Here is a 14975-nt window from a genome sequence, read left to right as displayed (position 1 = left end):
ATGCTACTGAAGATTGACTATTACTATTTTATCACTCAACTCACAGAATTTAAGGTAAAAAAAGAGGTAAAGTGTGTATTAAAAATTAAACACCTTCAGCAATGCTTGTGTTCCCCAAAAGCCAAATGGGATATGTGTTCTTGATGACTTTCAATACTAGCTTCTTCTTTAAGTCTCATGATTTTATGATTGCTATTATATCAAATGAATATGACATTTCCTTTACTTGAGGCTTGCCATCTTTCCCATCAAATAGGTACTGAATATGGTCATTACCTATTCCTTATTGGGGGGGTAAGGTTTTGAGAGAGATGAAGAGAAAAATCAACCTTTCCTACAGAAAAACGATACTCGGTGCACTGAAAATTAACTATATTCAAATTTTTCCTGAGAGATAACCTACCAAACCTGTAAATATAAACACTTTGTAGAAATACGGAGCCCCAATCGAGCAGTACAAGAACATTTCCCTTCACTGACTGTGTTTTGCTTTTATGGCATCACTTCTTTGACTTTAATTAATTTCATGTTGCTCATGCCGCCCTACATTTCAGGAAATAATGAATACAAGATACCCCACCTGCTCTTTTTCCTATCCCAAAGGTTACAAAACAAACAAACGAACAAACAAAAAAAACCCCCACAGGCCATACCCTCACGACAGGGCCTTCAGAGGCGTCAAGAAACGCCCCCCCGGGGTCGCGGCGTTTCCCTCCCCACGGCCACAGCCCGGGCCGGCCCCGGGAACCCCTCAGCCCCGCGGAGCCCGACCTCCACGGGACGCCTTCCCACGGCAGCCAGGCGCGGGGTAAGCGCCCAGCCGCCCCTCCCGTTCTACCCTGCCCCGCTTAGAGCCCCCCCAGCCAGGACCGGACCCGCTGCGCGGCCGCCGGAGGATACCAAGCTTCCCCGAAAGCAGCCGGTGCCGCCGCTCTCCCGCCCTCCCTCACACGCCGGGGCTGGCCGCGTGGCGCAGGCCGCGGCCGGCAGCCCCGCCGCTGTGGCTGCCGCCCTCTCCCCGTTTGACCTGCGGGTCGAACCCCCCGGCGGGAGCGGCCCGGCCGAGAAGGGAGAAAGTTTAGTGCTAGTGGAAGAGGGAACCGCCGGCTGACGGGCGGGAAGAGCTTGGAAACGGCATCACGCGGGCATTCCCCCCCACACACACACACCCCGCCACGCACCCGCGGCCCACTCCATGCCACCGCTCCCTCAGCGCAGCCCTCGGCGGCAGGGAGGCGAGGCGAGCCCAGGCGCGGGCCGGGCCGGGGCAGCGTACCCGTTAACGTGGCGGCTGGGCTGGTGACCGCTCATCCCGCCGCGACCCCGGTCTCTTTCGCCGCTTGGCGCCAAAGCGGGAGCGGGCGGGGAAAGGGGCGGGCGGCGGGGAGGAGCGGGGCGTGGGGGTGTCACGTCGCCCCGTGGCCCCGGGGTGCGGGCGGGCCTGGGGAGCCCGGCAGCCGGCAGGTCCCGGCAGGCGGCGGGGAGGCTCTTTGTTTTAATGCACCTGCAGCGCCCGAGAGCTGATCTCGCTGAGCCGGGGCGGGGGGGGGGGACACGCCACTTCCACCCACCCCTGGGCTTCCGTGAGCCTCCGCCGTACTTTAAGTGAGTTACTGTAATCTGTCGTTTTGTAGTCTTCAGTTTTCCGACAGATGCTGCTTCGAACGTTATGCTTTGACGCAAGCATGCAGGTTTTCGCCCAGCTCACGCTCTCGAGGTAAATGCTTTTTATTAAAGCTCGGCATTAACATATTAAAATGTCTAAAAATGGGGGTTTTGTTCTCTGGGTATGAAATTGATGTGGAAAGTGAGTTATGGTTTATTAATACCTCCAGCTGCTGCCAGGTTTTAGAAGTCTCCCAGGATGCTCAGGTAGCTGAACATATATATATAGCCTATTACACTGCAAAATAAGTGGTATGACAATAAATATTAAATGCTGGTATGGCCTGTTTGTCTTCCTTCTGTGAGGAGCTGCCTGCCCTGGCTGGCTGATTGCCACGGGGGCCTGCCTTTATGGAAACACTCAAATGGGAGCAAGGTTCGCTCCACAGGGCTGCAAGACATCAGGTGAAGGCTGCCCAAACCCAGCCGTACGTGTCCGATTCAGTTCCCACTGGAGGCGGTGACAAGTGCAACAAACTCGGTGAGAGCAGTGATGGACAAAAGGAAAACACTTGCCTTTGAGAGCATCCCTGAGAGAGATTGGTGCGTGCAAGCCACGCAGGTCGCACTGCACGTGTGCTGCACCATTGATCTGAATGTGGTCAATGGACGTGGCTGAGAGAATGGTTTCCTGCAGCCTCATCAAAAAACTTCCTCTTCGTCTAGGAGGATGCTTCAGGTTGGGAAAAAGGACATTTGGGGGAAACTGGGCACATAGTAGTCCTATCCCAGAAGCTGTCTTTATAGTTCCCCCTTACTGACTCTATGCATAGCAAACTGCACAAGTGAGTACACCAGGTAAGTTAGTACACCAACATGGGTGCAAGAAGACGGCTAACTCAAGGAACTTGCCATGCTCATTCTTGAAGCTATGCCAAAAGAGAGCGAGCCTGCAGTGTTCGAAACAGGAATGCACTGATAATATGTTTTCATATTTAGATTGCTGTATCAGCTAGCTATCTTTTTTTTTGAAACAACTGACAAACCATCAACTATGAAAATGTTACTTAATTTCACAGATATTCCTATTCAGTCGTAACCAGAAAACTTGGCAAAAGCAGCCTGTTATATTTCAGCTGACAAGTTTTCCAGCCCTCAGAGTGGGAAAACATAGAGCTATTTCAGTTCGCAAGACTTCTATTATCACAATTTCATATGGACAACAAATGTTCATGTAGGGTTTGTTAATGAATGAAGAGGAATGCTTTAAATGCAAGAAAAAGAAAAGAAATACAATGAAAGTAGCATCACTCAGGAAAGCATAAGCCTGAAGGTGAAATGAAAAGGCCTGATTATGGTTGATCACGAAGAGAGTTAAAGAGCACTCATTTAATTAATCTGGAGAAAAAATTAGCGTAATTCAGTTCAAAAAGTTTTCTACTATCTGTATATGTGTTTCTGCACTCTTGAAATACGAATTAAAATTAATAGTGCTACAATTACCCGTGCTAAATTTGTTATTTTTGATAATTAAGATTCTGAGGACAAACCATAACAACTACTAACCTTTAAAAAGCAGTGCTTATATGCTGATCATACACAGTGAATGATGGATTTTCTTTTCTGTGAACACTGATAAGGAGTTTTTACAAACTATTCCATTCCTCTGAATTTATCATGTTTTCCAGCTAATATCTATAAATCAGCCAGAAACAAATTCAAAATAATACAATCCCCATTTCTCAAAGAGAAACCAAACTAAGATTCTTGCTCCCTTCTCCTTCTTTCCCATCACAGAAGAAAAAAATACACACTCCAAAACCAGCTGCTTATATTATTAAGCAATGAGGGTTTTATTTTTGGAGTGCAGTTTTCAACTTTCTGTAAAATTACACAAGAATTATTTTTGAAATACAAAACTTAATTGTTTTTGTCATGCTTAGCAAATAAGTTTCTGTAATAATTTGAAACTACTCTTATATCTCCGTTAAGTCCACAAATACATCATTTTTTTTATTTTTTAAAGGTTATTGACTCTTCTATCTTGTTCTTCCTCAAAAACCAGACCAACAACATTCAGCATTTCTAATAATACAGCAGTGATACATGGCCTGAGAAGGAAAACTTCTGGTGGAATTTTAGTTAGTAGACTCCTATAGTCTTGCTAAATGACACATTTTCTGGAAACCTAGCTACGTTTTGGTTTTCTCCTGTTTTGTTGTTATGTTTTGGGGTTTTTTTCTTAGAATTATACTAAAAACTTCTCGTGGCCAAGTTGTGACTGCTCTTCTGACAATGTGCTATGGAGGTGGTACCTGGCATGACAGCCTCTTTCTTCATGCACACATTGGAAGTAGGTTATGTGGTTACAGATATCTAGATGAAGTTACACCTGGATTAGGGGAGATTTAGGCCAGGATCCTGTGGTCTAAACATAGGGTTGTGCTGAAGGCAGGTAGCTTGACTTGCTACAGGTGTGGGGCAAAGCCTGCTTTGCAAAAGCAGCAGCTCCTCTGGATCTGCTGTCTGAATCCTCCTCTCCATTGACTCTGTCTTATGCTGCAATCTAGAAGCTTATTTGCGCCCTTCATTTGTCTTGGGACCATTCAGATCTCTGTGACAGAGCTGGAGTGCTTTAACTCAAAGCCCCTGTTAAGACAGGCATGCACTCAAATAGGCTGAATTTCTTCTAATTTTGTATCCGACGCTCTAGCCCTGTCCTTACACATTCCTGTTATTGCAGAGAAGGAGGATGTATGTGAAGAAGCATGGAGTACCTCAGGTAGTCTTTCATAGGTTATTTTTGTTTGTCTCTCATTTCCTAGGTGAAAGTCCCCAGCATGGATTATCATGACCTTGCTGTACAGATGTCAGTAAACAATCTGAGCTGATTACAAATATTTTAGATGATCTTATTAATGAGAAGTCATACAGGTTTGAAAGACATGCTAAACATATAACCATCTGTCAAGATGCTTATATTTTTAGCTTACTGCTTAGGAAATTTTCACATGATCTACCTTTTGTCAATTTTGATAAAAGCAAACTAAGCTGAGTTTGGGGAAACCCCAGGTTTCAGACTCCCTCCCCACTTTCTGGCTGCTTGCCAACACACTCTTAACTTTGTTGGCAAGCAAGATCTCTCCCCAAGTGTAGCATATGTATAAGTTGTCACTCGGAGAGTAATGTTTGCTATTTGCCAGGATATGGAGTATGCAATTTGGTAGACCACCCTGCCATCACTCTCAAAACTTCAGGGAAAAGTAAAAAGAAACTGCTAATGAGCTGTTGTTTTTTCTCTAATAGAATGAATTCTTCAGGAACTAATTACTAGATTTGGAGAGAAAGACGAATAAATATGACAATATGTCTTTATATCTTAACATCTGGTTCTTACCTGTCTTTCAGAGAAGTACTGCTTGCTGACAGGACAATTTTCATAGTTAGAGAAGGGGATTCATTTTTAGGCAAGTCTCATCTTCCAAATATTTTTCCAAATAGGGATTTCTACTTGAGTTAAACTTTTCCTCCTATACTTGCTTACACACCGAGAACATATTAAATACAAATGCAGCTGCTGGTATGTGCTGCAGTTCTCAATTTCTATAGTTAATTTAATAATGAATATAAATGGATGGCTTCCTCACTGATCAAATGACGTTTGTTGCAATGTCAGGCTTGTTTTGTGAACAAAGCCCTGTTGATGGAACCCCCTTGCTGGAAGACCTAAACAGGGTTAGCTGCAGCAGCCTGTTAGTAAACCAGCCCATTAATAGACTGCAATAAATTGTTAGATTTTTATATTGTAGCATTTTGTATAGGAAGCATAGGCATTTCAGAATTGATGCAGGAGTTTTAACTTCAGCATGTAACTCTTTATACTATATAATTTTTGAACTACTTGCTAATAAAGATGGTAAGAAATGCAACTTATTACCAGCCTTTGATCAAAACCAAATAGGATGGTATGGTAATTTTGGTGCAGATGGAAGCCTATTGCAAATCCAGTTTTTTCACACTCAGGTGCCAAAATTCAGGACATTGAAATCTGTTTAGATGCCTACATTTTTACAGATTTGTAAACACTGAATGCCAGAAACACTTGTGCGTGATGAGTATCTCTGACAGAATCCAGCCAATACTAAGGTATTTCTATGATTTTCATGTCCAAATGGAAACCTTTTCTCTTCTCTTAGATTTTGATGGCTTGTGTATTACCTTACCTTTCCGTAACCTGTTCCTTGAAAACTAGAATAAAATACTGGATTTAAGTTTTCTTCCTTTCTGTCCAAGTCAGACCCTATTTTGAGTACCCCATTCTCAGTCTTCCAGACCCAGAATGTCTGCAGTTTACTAACTCCCTAAATCCAGAACTCCCTAAATCCAGCTTCTCACCTTGGTGAATAGCAGTTTTCTCTGAGAGCTGTCTTTTATTTGCACTTTATTCTGACTGGGGTCACAAATGAGTATATAAATAATACTCCTTAAACATGCTTCTGTTCCATCTTTAACATTACAGCTATTTTTCATCTCACTTAAGATTTTGATGAACCTATGGTGGTTTTCCTAATTTTGACTGTTATCTTGTTTTATTCATACTGACAGTTCTAGTTATAGGCAAATACTGTCTTCCCAGTGCCCTGATCACCTCATCATTTCTTTGATATCAATATATTCTCCTGCTAGATTTGTTCTTTCTGTATATAATTTGCTGATGCTTTCTCTGTTGTTTTGGGTTTTTTTTTAAATGTTAATCTATGCCTCTGACCAGTCCTCTACTTTTGAAAATCCTTGTTCCATTCATACCTGCCCTTGCATCCAAATTCCCTGTTTTATGCAAGCTAGTACAACTGACAGGACAAAGACAAGTGCTAGAAAAATAGAAGATATTGCATGTGATCTTTTCTCCTATCTCCACCCAGAACTGGAAATCCCAGATAATCTTGCTAAGTTGACCTTTGGAAAGTAAACTGAGACATAAAGTCTCAGGCTGCAAGTCTTCTGGCAACTCTAGTGTTTTCTTCTAAAATATGAATTACCTTCTTTGCCCACCCATACGAGTCATGATCACAGCTATTCCCTAATTAGAAGTGAGAAATTAATTTTCTGCTTTCAGTATAAAATTTCAGTTTCTTGGCATGCTGCTTTTGTACTCAGCACCTGTCTACATACTTCACAGCTTTCTATTTCTTCTGTTACCTTCCCCTTATTTTTCAAGGCTATTTTTAATATCTAAGAAGATTATTTTCTATTTCTATCCCTTCTGATTCGGCATGATTTTCCTATCATGATCCAGTAGCTTTTCACATTACTTCCATGAACTTGCCCTAAGTCCCAAAATCTGTTGCAGTGTATCAACTTGGAAAAACTCCAAATGGGCAAAAACATTACCTGTAATCACTACATCAGACACATTGTGAAGAAAGAAACCCTTACTCTTCCATCGCATACAAATAATCTTGAATACATGTATCCCTTCGTATCTGGGCAACTAGTTTGCTCTTTGTAGTCTTTTTTTTCTTTTCTTCTGATACAGATTCCTTTTATGCTTTAACCTCAGTGGAGTTTCTCTCCAAGTTTCTTCTTGTTCCTTTCAGATTTTTCTTTGTTTATGATAAGCTTTAGATTTCTTCTATAGAGGATTTTCCTATTTTTATGTATAATTTCCTGTCATTTATCTTAGCTGTATCTTTAGATTTTGTTATTATGGTGTGATAATACTTAAATCTTCATAAAAGAGCTGCTATACAGAATAATTTACTTACATCTTTAGATGGGATTTAGCATGGAAGGTTTTAAGTAAATGTGCTAAATCCATTCTGTGATAAGAGATGAATTACCCTTTCAGCTAACCTGTGGACTGGGGTAAAAAAAATAAAAAGACAAGTATTTCAGGATTCTTAGATATATCGCTTTAGCTAGCAAAATTAAACTAAGTTAAAAGAAACAAAAAGAACTGCTGCAATCACCCTGGTTTTGTCCTGTATCTCACCTCAGCATGATGAGATCCCTTTGACCTACTTGCCTTTCAGATTTGCCAATATTCCCGTTTCTCCAAATACCCATTAGCACCAAAGGCGTTTTCCTTCCTCAGTAATAACTGCTCCATTCCTAGGACATAGCACCAAGAGAACTGTCAAACAGGAGGCATGAAGCCTTCATTTTGTAACTTCCTGAGTGTTACCTTGGCAGCAGGGCAGAAGGAACTCAGGTGCCACTATCATATGTGACTTAATCTCTTCCGACTAAGTTCTGGCTGTTTCCTAAACTCATTGAACTAATTACAGAAGAGCAGCTAACAGCCACGCTGCTTTAACTTATCAATAATGAAAAGTGAGCTGGAGCTGTCAGGAAATACATTTGACATCCCAACTTCGAAGAACAGGAACTCTGTGCTCCCTCTGTGGATATGAGGGGAAATATAATCATTAGTAAACCTAATTTATTTCATAAGCAGAGTTGGCAGTGTGATTTGTTTTCAAGATTTCCTGGCACTTTCCTATTATGAGATTCTGCTTTTAGTTGTCTACGTCAGACAAACATGATTTGTTCAGGCTGAAATAACCCAAGCTGAGCATTTGCTTCTACTAAGATTATTTTTTATCTTTCAGGTTGTATCCATATTTTTTATGCTATTGTGACTTTAAAACCGTTATAAATAAAAGCATATTCACATTAGGAAGGTGTTGACTCAGATGGCAAAGACACTATATGGTAAATGAGGAATTCTAGCATGGAGCCAACAGCAGCTTTATGCTATAGAAAAGAGATGATTAGGTAAAGAAGGCAAAGAGCAGGATGTGACCTTTGAAGCAAGAATCACTAAGGAATTCAAAGGTGGATGGGCTACAGATTGTGGAAGGGAAGACAGACATTAGTTAGGTATTTCCAAATCTTATTTCTTAGAATACAACAGAATACTACTAGGGTTCAAAGTACCGAAGAAAAAATGTCTTTTGAGGCCATCCTTCACAGCAGCACAGGGAGATAAAGAAATTAAGTAACTGAGGAAGCAAAAGGGAACTGAAATGTGATATTCTTCATTTACAGGAAAGTAAACTGAAAAACTCCTTATTACTTCTACAAAAATTCAGTGGGTTCTGTAGGGACAGTAACAAGGAGAACTCTGCATCTCTCCACTGGTATATATGTCCTCTGGGGTGAGCATTTTTCCACAAAAGATGAATGTCTTACACAAGCAAAATAAGAAATGAGCCAAAAATCATAAGAATTTTATGAGCTTTGTGAAAACTGGCTACTCTTGTTGGTACAACTTTTTAGGATAAAAATGTTTCCATGCAAAGAGTTTGTTAAATTGACTTTAACGGTTTTTTAAAGGATTAGAGAACAGAGGATTCTTGTTGGGAGACATTATATGGGTCATTTTGTTTGTGCATTTTGTGTTAGAAAATTCTTCAAGATTCTGAACAGCTCTTCAGCTGATCTGCAGTATGAGAACCTGAAATTAGCTAGCACAATGGAATCAGTATCAAGTAATATTTTGTCTCTGAAAGAAATTCAGTCTGACAGAGAAGAGTAAGAGCAGTGTAAGGAAACCAAGAACCTGGCTAAAAAGCTGGATACAGAAATTCCCTGTAAAGCGGTACAAATTAGTTGATGTCACCAGAGCAAGAAAACCATAGTGACAGAATAAAATGTTATCCAGGTTCCAGAATACTTTATTATCACCACCTTAGGTCACTAAGCTTCACAAGCTATATCCATCAAGTTTGATAGCAGTATATATACTCACAGCTGAAGCTAGGTGCTGTGCTTTAATGTACTAACGATTTACATTAAGACACCTGGGTTCAAAGTCAGTTTATGACAAGAACAAAATGGGTTTGTTGGTCTCAGCCTGCTCTCTAGTGGACAATTGCACATAAACCCAGTCCTGAGAAGAATCCCAAGAATTAGATTTGTTGGCCAAGACATATGGTGCAATTCATATTCTCTGAACGACATTATTAAAAATAAAATTAAACTGCATATCTGTGCTTTCTGTGCTATTCTGAAACTGTAAGATGAGACATTTCCATCAGCATCTCTTAAATACTGTATGCAGTATTCTTGTTACCAGGATTTGAAAGGATACAACAGAAGGGGAAACAGTACAATGGAAGGCAGCAAAGGCAATTAGATGCTTCCATGTTAGGGGAAAATGAAGATAAAATGACATACTGCCATAACAGACATATATAATATTTATGACTAGGTAAAATATTTGTCTTTATTTATTCTTTTTCATAATACAAGACACTGAGAAACAAAAAAATTGACACACATAATAATGATAAAAGGAAATATTTTCTTGATACATAATTAACCTGTAAACTCATGTCTGAAAGACATCTTAGAGATGAGCTAAATAGGACTTAAGAAAAGATTATGCTTTTTTATATGAATAATAAGAATAGCAAGAGTTATGTTAGATAGTATTAAAATGTATGAGGGATATAAACTCTCATGATTCAAGACATAAAACAAACATAAATTGCCTAGAGCATGGGAAGAAACTACACCCCCAGATGTTTTATTTCATTAGTGTATCCCATACAATGGTTACATTCACTTCAGCAGGCAGGCAGTAGAATGCTGGAGTCTTAGATTTGTGTAGTCTGTGGTATTTCCTATGCTTCCAAGATAAATTCCTTAGTGACTCATTTGCAGAAATCAGCTGCAAAAAATAGTCTGGAACTCTGACCCCATTTCAGGTTATTCCCCTTTACATTGCTTAATCTTTTATTAGTCAAGAGAACAATACTCATTGATATCCAGGCATTTATAGTTACAATCATATGCCAACTACAGAGGCAAAGTAAAAATTTTATTGGGTTAAAGTATCTTTTCAAAGCTTTTTTTAAAATATAAAATAATAATGTTATCACTATCACTATGTTATTACATAGTAACATATATGTACACTATATTAACACAGTTTTTTATGGTTTTGTGCTCTGTCCTAGTCTAAGCTGACCATTCCATTATTTTTCATCATGTTATCTACCTCACTTACTTGCAGGAATGTTTCAACACTTCTGCATTTTACAAGCCTACAATTAAAGTTCAAGATAAATTTAAAATTCTATTCCTATCCAAATAAAGTTCACCTCATGGAGTAGCTACTGTTTACTGTGTTTAGAATGCTATATTTCTAGATTTTACGTAATAAATAATAAAAAAAAGCAGTCTCTTTTTCAGTCTCTCAATGTCAGAGCAGGCTCTCTGACATTATTCTGATTCCAAATTTAGAGAAACATCATTTTTTATAAGAAAATAGTTTTACCCTCTATTTTGCAAAGAAATGCAACTCCATATATACTATAAAGTGCAATTTATCAAACATTAATTTCCATTGCTCTCTCAGTTACTAATTATACTATTAATTTATCAAAGCTCTTCATTCTATGGTGCTTTCATAATTACCACTTCTGATTATTTTATTTCCAATCTTCTGATAGTTGATGGTTTACTTAAAGGTTAAGCCAGTAAATCCTAGTGTGAAAATGTGAGTTACCGTTTAGAGAAAAATATTTTTTCTAGACTTTGTAGATGGATAAAAAGTGAATTTTAACTACTGTTAAAAAGTGAACTAAGTGACTCTGAAAGCCTCTAGAATCACAAGGCAAATAAAGTCAAGTCTTAATTTATTGGGGAAGGGAGCTGACTCATAAATTCTGCTTATGTGAAGATGACAATATGCTTCCATGAGTAAATTCTTACTCCAAAATTATGTATTTATGGAATAGCTTGACAAGTATAATTTCCTTGAAGATAAAAAAATAATTAGAAATGTTAAATAGGACCTAAATTTATCAAGCATAATGCAGAGGAATGAAACAGCTAAGACTCATATAACTTCAAAAGAATTTGAATTATGCATTTAAATTCAGACTTGTGGCATGAACTAAGATAATTACCAGGAAAATAGCAGCTTTTGCAGTCAATAACAGACATTGGATTGAGTTTGTCAATTTTTCTGAGCTGACAAATGAAAGATGATGGCTGCTGAAATGAGCTGCAGATTATATGAGAACTACTATGGTCCGTAAGAGCTAATGCTTTTATTCTCAAAGCCTGAAGCTGTAAGAAATATTAATAAAGCTATTTATATTTAGCTAGTTGTAGTGCATCAGGTACCCAGTAAAGAAAGGTTTCGTGATGTAGTCTTCTGTTTCTACTTGGCATCAAACACAGCTTTCTAAAAATGTTTTTCTGCTCTATTCTCCTGATAATTCAACAGCAGTAGGACCAAGAAAACCCTGTCAGAAGTATCGACTGCTTGCACAGAATTTCTGTTGTACTCATGACCACCCGCTGGCAAATACTAATACACAGAACAAAAATAAGTAAGATAGCTATAGCTCAAAATGGATAGTGCTGGAAATAGGATATAGCAAGTGTACTGGGAAAGGAGAAATCCCACCCATAATAGTGATGTCTCACTGCTAGAGGACAAATAAATAAAAACCAGTATTTATGCTATGCAAGATCTTAATCTTTATTTGTGACCTTACAAAAGAGCTTAAAATCCTTTACTTTCTGCAGAGCAGACATCTGTGCATACTAAAGGAGGAACATACTGTAACCATGACTATATATTCCAGGGATATAAACCACTGAATGACAGCTCAGGATCAGCCAAAGCTGATCAAAGCCTCAGGAATCTTATCTCCCCAACTTCTGTGGGAGCCCACTGTGACAAGCTTATCTCTTTGATCCCAAATTTAGAATATGTCAGAATGGCTTAATCCTACATGTTTATTTTCACATTTGACAACTTTTTTTTTTTTTTTTAATTAAAGTGGTAGGCAGGACCCAAGCTTTTGATTTTCTCACTGGTTTCCATCACTTGGAAAGTGTCATGGCATGGAGAAAAGTTCTAACTTTTGGATTTCAGCTTTGAGCTGAAATCTTTTCAGCTTTTCCTCAGCTCTTCTTCAAAAGGTTTCTGAACTGGGCTGCAGAGAAACATGAGTAGTAACAGAACCTTAGAATAGAAGTCTGAAAAAGCACCACAGAAAGGAAGCGAGAATAATCCCAGTCTGTTATTATTTTTACACGTCATTATTTTTAAGAGTCATTGATTTTGAATGCTGTAATTGAACTGTCTTAGCCATGATACAGATTTCCCAGACCAGATGGTCAGTTCCCCTGTACCCAAAGGTATGGTACACTTCAGACAAGCAGGCCATTGCCCTGAGCAATGGACCTTCCTATAAGCCTGACTGGTGGCCGAGTTACCCAAGGTATGCAAGGTCCCTTATGTGAGGCTGATGAGAGAAAAGCCCTACACTTTCCTTCTGCACAATCTCGTAATCATTCACTGCTACCGTCACGACTGACTTCTGCATAGACGCCTCAGTACTGAGCCATTCCCTTTGGTTCTGCTGACCCTATGTGTGCAAGAGACATGAAACAGCTAGGTCACTGAACAGATATACCGTGAAGAGGTAGTTGTCCCTCTTGCTTTAGCAGGGAAGCTCGAGGCACATGCTACTATCTATAGCCTTACTGTGCAGAGCATCACTCTGATTACCACTGTCATTCCAGATATGATGTCAGAGAAGTCCAGTCACTCGCCACTGCCATGTTCCCAAAATGTCAGGAAGAGTGCCACAAAAATACAAATACGGACAACTGTTCACCGAAACCGACAGTGGTATGAGGGAGAGAAGCACAGGGCAGCTGCATGAATTGATTATCTATAGGAGTAGGGGAAGAAGCAAGGGCAGGGAAGAACACAGAAAGTCCTAGAACAGCACATGCACATATCCCCCCGTATCTCCCCACATTTTCATTTATTTGTTCTTTACAGACTGAGCTCTGAGGAAAGGAACCCTACCAGGAATCTCCTTCAACATCTAGACTAGATCATCGTCAAGGAACAGCTAGGGGCTTATACCCAGGCACTTCTTCCCTACAGTTTTGTTTGAATTCAGAAGAGAGTAACAAAGTAAGAAAGAGGAATTTTGTTAAAAAAGCAAGGGGCAGATCAAAGTCTCAGCTCAGTACAGGCACCAAGGAACCTGTTTAAGGATACTGTAGTAGAAATACATACTTTCTCTTAAGAAAGACTTCAGAAAGGGCAAAAGAAAGCTGGTGTAACTAACCAGCAGGGTAAGTGAGGTTGTTAGAAGCAAAAATACATCTTTGAAAATGCTGAGGTCATGTTCAAATGACACAAGAAGAAAGAGTTACAAACTATGGCAGATTAAATGTGAAAACATAAGGCAGCAGACCAAAAAGCATCTGAAGAATAACTAACAAAGGAGTCAAAACTAATAATCCTTTTCTCTAAAAAACACATTAGGAGCAGGAAGTTTGCCAGAATCTGTAAGGCCAGTTCATTTTCAGGGCATAAAAGAGTACCCAGAGAAGACAAGGTCGTTGCAGAGAAGCTAAGTGAACTCTCTGCATTGGTGTTCGCTGTGGAAGGAACAGGGAAGATTCCAAAACCAGAACCCTTCTTGGCGGGGGACTCATCTGAAGATCAGTCTGAAATTGACATTACTGTAGAAAAGATTATGGAATAAATATATAAAGTGAAAATCACCAGGACTGTATAGTATTCACTCCAAATTTCTAAAGGAACTCAAGGATGAAAGAGCTGAATTACTCACAGCAGGGTGTAACCTATTGCTTAAAATTGCCTTGCTTCTGGAAGGCAGCAGATGTGACATCAATTCTTTAAAAAGGTTCCAGAGAAAATCTGGGGAATGGTAGGAACGTAAGTCTGATGTGTGCTGGGCAAATTACTAGAAACCACGCTAAGGAACAGAATTAGGGGACACCTGTATAGATCTGATTTATTTGGGAAGAGTTAGCATTCTATTGAGGAAAATACTGCTTTATAATTCTGAGAAAAGTTTTTCAAAGGAGCCAAAAAGGATATGGATAATACGGGGGTGATGATGTCAATACAGTCTACTTTGATTTCCAAGAGACTTGAGTTCAGGGTAGAATTAGGGCTTGCTAAACCAGAATGTCTGCAGGGATGGTAAGCCGGAAGGTAGAAAAAAGACCACTGAGGAAGTGCAAGGCAGGACTCTGGGGAGTTTATAGGGAGAATATTATGGGAGGGCTTCCTAAGCATGTTCAGCCTGGCCTGTCATTGGCCTTGCGGCAAGACTGAGGAAAAGTATTTGGAAAGAGTGTGGCTCTTGTTCCCACATGGAGGAAAAGGCCCAGAAAAGCAAAAAGACCTCTTACTGGTAAAATGAGACACTATTCACTATGTTATTCTTTTTAGTGCATTCAGATGTAGCTCAGTAAATAGGATTTTGCCAATACTAGTAAAAAGCCACAGATTCTGTAGTGACCTGACAGCGCAGGGTCTCAGGAGGTGTCTGGGCTTGTCTTGACCTGAG

The 14975-nt window shown here is 39.8% G+C and overlaps 1 protein-coding gene across 2 annotated transcripts in view; it reads right to left on the bottom strand.

Moving 5' to 3' along the window:
- DCTD (dCMP deaminase) overlaps positions 1-14975 on the bottom strand; it is a 64222-nt gene that overhangs the window by 21393 nt on the left and 27854 nt on the right. The window contains exon 1 of one of the 2 annotated variants that reach the window (XM_075028063.1): positions 1277-1370. The exons of the other annotated variant lie outside the window; for it this stretch is intronic. Coding sequence (XP_074884164.1) covers positions 1277-1311 — 35 coding nt within the window. The 5' untranslated portion in view covers positions 1312-1370. Of the gene's footprint in view, positions 1-1276; positions 1371-14975 lie in introns of those variants that run through there. 2 annotated transcript variants of the gene reach the window in all.

The sequence above is a fragment of the Buteo buteo genome, chromosome 1 (assembly GCF_964188355.1).
Source record: "Buteo buteo chromosome 1, bButBut1.hap1.1, whole genome shotgun sequence".
Lineage (NCBI taxonomy): Eukaryota > Metazoa > Chordata > Aves > Accipitriformes > Accipitridae > Buteo > Buteo buteo.
This window is presented reverse-complemented; position numbering and strand designations above follow the sequence as displayed.